The sequence below is a fragment of the Nansenia antarctica genome (assembly GCF_963989245.1).
Source record: "Nansenia antarctica genome assembly, chromosome: 2".
NCBI classification, from domain to species: domain Eukaryota; kingdom Metazoa; phylum Chordata; class Actinopteri; order Argentiniformes; family Microstomatidae; genus Nansenia; species Nansenia antarctica.
Genome location: NC_137675.1, coordinates 58,880,030 through 58,884,713, shown reverse-complemented (window position 1 = coordinate 58,884,713; position 4,684 = coordinate 58,880,030). Strand labels below are relative to the sequence as shown.

Genomic DNA, 4,684 nt, shown 5'->3' with positions numbered 1-4,684 from the left:
GGAACTGTCGTTCGGGGTTTAGTTTCCGCCTGTGAGCCTTTTTTGACGCGCGTCTTACCATAGCCTGTGTTTTAGCCTGGTCGCGACCAGGCTAATTATATCTGACTCAGAAGGAGCTCAACCAAGCAGCGAATTATTTGAGCCACATTGATGGCACCGAACGCAAGCTAACATTTTCGAGGCTTAGAACTTTATCGAGCTTCGTGGAATACCCCCCAGGGCAGACAGACAGGTAGAGAGTAACTTTGACTCCAGGGCAGACAGACAGGTAGAGAGTAACTTTGACTCCAGGGCAGACATACAGGTAGAGTTTAACTTTGACTCCAGGGCAGACAGACAGGTATCCGTTCCCTCGATTTAGTAATTTGTTCCCTCGGTTTAGTAATTCGTTAGAGTTAGGGTTAGGCCCTACGAGCCAGAACGATTGCAAGGATTCTAACCCTAACCCTAACGAATTACTAAACCGAGGGAACAGATTTACTAAACCGAGGGAACAGATTCACACATCAAATAATTGTTCTCTACCATGTGACCCCAGGGGGGCTCCGAAACATACATACACAATGCTACCAGAACACACACACACACACACACACACACACACACACACACACACACACACACACACACACACACCCAGGCCCTGTCTGGAGCTAAACGAACACTCAGTGGTAGAGTTACTATCATTAGAACTTATGAATTACTGTCATATACAATAGTAACACTTAAAGTAAGCCTAGTATCAGTTATTATGAGATTCCTTCAGAATGGACTCCCTGTTTAACTGCATAATAAATAACCAGAATAACTCAGAACTTATAGTCACTATAATAATAATACTACTACTACTACTACTACTACTACTACTAATAATAATACTAATAATAGTATACTACTAACAACACTACTAATAATGCTGGAAGCAGAATCTACATTGCACAATTGTATTAGTTGCATTACAGGGAGAAAGTTCTATGTCAAGCTTGGAGATCATGTGTCTGAGAAATATGACAGCGATTTCGGAGTCGCACAAGGGAGCTGCCTTGGTCCACTACTATTCTCACTATACATGTTACCACTCGGGGACATCATTAGAGAGCACAACGTATGTTTCCACAGCTATGCCGATGACACGCAACTGTACATTTCTGCTGAACCAAATGATACTTCAGCTATAGACTCCATTACGAACTGTCTTCTAGCAATAAATAAATGGATGAGCAATAACTTCTTGAAGCTAAACGAGGACAAAACTGAAGTCCTACTGATCGGCCCTAAAGCAAAGAGGGATATGCTGCTTAATAATCTAGGGAAACTGACATCATTGATTAAACCTGAGGTCTAGGTGTTATTTTCGACTCAGACCTAAGCTTCAAGTCCCATATTAACAAGGTGACGAAAACATAATTCTTTCACCTTAGAAACATTGCTAAAGTAAGACCACTTATAAACCAAAAAGATGCTGAAAAACTGATTCATGCCTTTGTCTCAAGCCACTTTTTACTGGGCTTCCTAAAAAAACTACTGCAAGACTTCAGCTTATTCAAAACTCTGCAGCTCGACTTCTAACTAGAACCAAGAGGAGAGAACACATTACTCCGGTCCTAGCTACTCTGCACTGGCTGCCAGTAACATGTAGGGTTGATTTTAAGGTCCTCCTCCTTATATACAAAGCCCTTAATGGGCGAGGCCCAAAGTACATTGCTAATTCCCTTGCCAATTATGTGCCCTCAAGAACACTAAGATCATCTATCGCAGGTTTATTAGAGGTTCCCAGCAACAGTCAGAAGAAGATCGGGAGCGCAGCCTTTGCCAACTATGCCCCAAAGCTTTGGAACACATTACCTTTAGAGATCAGGGAAGCCAGCTCACTAAATATTTTTAAAAGAAAGCTAAAAACGCACTTCTTCAATATAGCCTTCAACTAGCTTATCTGCACCTGCCCACTGCTCATTTGCCAGCTATTGCACTTTAAATATTTTACTGTCCTGGATACTAGATTTCAGGGGTAACCAGGCCCGCCGAGATCCATGTTAGGCTTAAGGAAGGGACAGTAGGTCCTGGATACTAGATTTCAGGGGTAACCAGGCCCGCCGAGATCCAAGTTAGGCTTAAGGAAGGGACAGTAGGTCCTGGATACTAGATTTCAGGGGTAACCAGGCCCGCCGAGATCCAAGTTAGGCTTAAGGAAGGGACAGTAGGTCCTGGATACTAGATTTCAGGGGTAACCAGGCCCGCCGAGATCCAAGTTAGGCTTAAGGCCCTGTCCACACCTATACGTTTTTTTGATAAACGTTTTTCGTATATAAAAATATTACCGTCCACACCAGCATGTTTATAAACAATGTCTGTGTCCACATGCATACGCATGAACGCAATATAAACGCTGTCATTGAGCATTCCACACCAGTAGTCGGCGATATAATATTATCCCCATAGCCCCGCTGGCCAATCAGACGCCTCTGTCTCAATGTTCTCGTTCATTAACTGTGCATTTATCTGTGAACAGGTTAAAAGCCCAGTTAACAGTGAAAGAACTAGAAGCACTTTGTTCACATCCATTTTCCTCGCTTGTGTAGCCTCGAACACCGTTGCCTATTGTAAACATAGTAGTTACTGGTGCCAGGATATGACGTTAGAGGGAACAGCAAACAGCTGCAGTGCGCATGATCATAGAAATCTACGTGCATGATGACGTGACGAATACAAAAAGCTCCGTCTATCTCGTCCACACGTCAAAAATATACGGCGAATATACAGCGTTTTTAAACATCTTCACTCTGGCAGGCGTTTTTAAACATCTTCGTTTTCAGGGGGCAAAAACTCGTTTGCGTCTGGACGAACCCCCCAAAACGAATATAAAAATCCACGTTTATCAAAAAAACGTATAAGTGTGGACAGGGCCTAACTTTGACTCCAGGGCAGACAGGTAGAGGGGGGTCTGCTGTCGAGGAGGAGCAGCTGGTCATAGAAGTTCTGAAACCCAGTTAAATCCTGGATTATGTTGTGTGTTTTCCCCAATAAATCTTTGTGTTTTGCTTTTTGAGTCGATTGGTTGTGACTGGACAGCCTTGACTAAGGCGTTTTGTAAAATAAGCTGCAGTAACTTCTGTGCTGCCTAAGTGTAGAAGCTAGTAGAGGCTATCTAACATGCAGTGTGTTCAATATGGGCAAAGCATTGCACTCACTGAATCAGGATTCAGTGGGACTAATAAAAGGTTAACAAATACAGGTCAACAAAACTGTGTGTGCATACAGCCTCTTCTGTACTCCAATAAAGAAAGAACAGTGTACTGCTTAACTACTTTTATTGGCATGTACATCAAGTGACTCAATTTCAGCTAGAATACATTCAACGATTTCTATAGGGGGAAAACTCATGAGGTATTGTCACATTCAGCAATTTGAGAATGATGAAGATTAAACAGCACAGAAGTTGGAGAAGTTAGAAATGGCTCTCAACTTGTCCTCTACAAACACCTCCTGCCCACTCTCAGTGTAAGTCAGTGCCCTCCAGTTAATCACATTGCCTGGGCTGTAGTTTACATCAGCTGTGAAGTGCTGAATCTCACAAGGAGACAGGACATGGTTCCACACATTCACATCACTGATCAGCCCAACAAATGACTGACTCGTAACAAAGCCCCCCCCATAGGAGTCTTGGTCCTGACCCAGAATGACACTGGGAACACCACCATCAAGCACCCCTGTGTAGCCCGGCGTCTGCGTTGGGCTGGGCTTCCCATTGGTCCACAGCTGACCATCGGTGGAGTTCCAGGTGGCACACACTGAGACCCACACGTTGAGCTCACCTGGCACCCCCTTAAACTTGAGTGCCTTATGCCTGACGTGCAGTTCCAGTCTTCCAGTTACCCTCTTGAACAGCAGCAGGTCGTTGTCGTCTTTTCGGGAGGCCATGGAGAACAGAGTATAGTGTCGCCGCAGGTCTGTGAAATACCTTCAGGAAGAGGTTCATAAATATAGAGTTAGAACAAGAAATATTCAATATCACTATGGATTCAACATGCAGACACAACGTCAAGGTGTTTTGAGTTGTCTAAAGTTGACGACAGAAGTATTGAACACCATATTACCTGAGACATATGGTCGCAGAGCCAAGGATCTCTCCTATTGGTGTCAGCTTCACGTGCGCAGTGTTGGTCTCTCGTGTAAATGTAAACATTTTACCTGTGAGGTCTGGTCAGACAAAGAGGATTCAGTCCATCAAATCAAAACAAACCCTTCAAAGCACATTTGGAATTGTAATGTTAGTACTGTCTGAAGAGATTTCCATTGCATACACAAATGTAAATGGTATGTACTTCCAGGTATGTGTGTAGTGCCATATGATTCATGAATACTGATCGTATGTCAAATGAGCATTCATGTTCAAAGTAAATCAACGGGATGTTCAGATGTCTCACCTTGAGGCTCGGCCCAGCACATGGTGAACATGACCAGCACCACAAAGAGTCTCTCCATCTGTTCACAATACATCAACAGCAATGTTTACAACAAATATGACATTAGGGTTTCAGTGTACATGCAAGTATACACTTTAAATGGGTTTGTATTCTCCTTGAATGCATTCTCTTCAATTGCAAGTGTGTCATTAATGGACAAAATGTCTTTCACCGTATGTCATGCTAGAGAACCTACCTTGTCAGTTCTACTAAACGGCAGA

General features: G+C 43.3%; 1 protein-coding gene across 1 annotated transcript; it reads right to left on the bottom strand.

Annotated features, from left to right (window-relative positions):
• Window positions 1–3,420: 3,420 nt before the first annotated feature.
• LOC308150335 (mucosal pentraxin-like) lies at window positions 3,421–4,482 on the bottom strand (the record flags this gene model as incomplete). Its single annotated transcript, XM_080523179.1, has 3 exons — window positions 3,421–3,958; window positions 4,095–4,197; window positions 4,425–4,482. 3 exons carry the CDS (start codon window positions 4,480–4,482, stop codon window positions 3,421–3,423), a joined length of 699 nt encoding a protein of 232 aa, XP_080379305.1.
• Window positions 4,483–4,684: the final 202 nt, after the last annotated feature.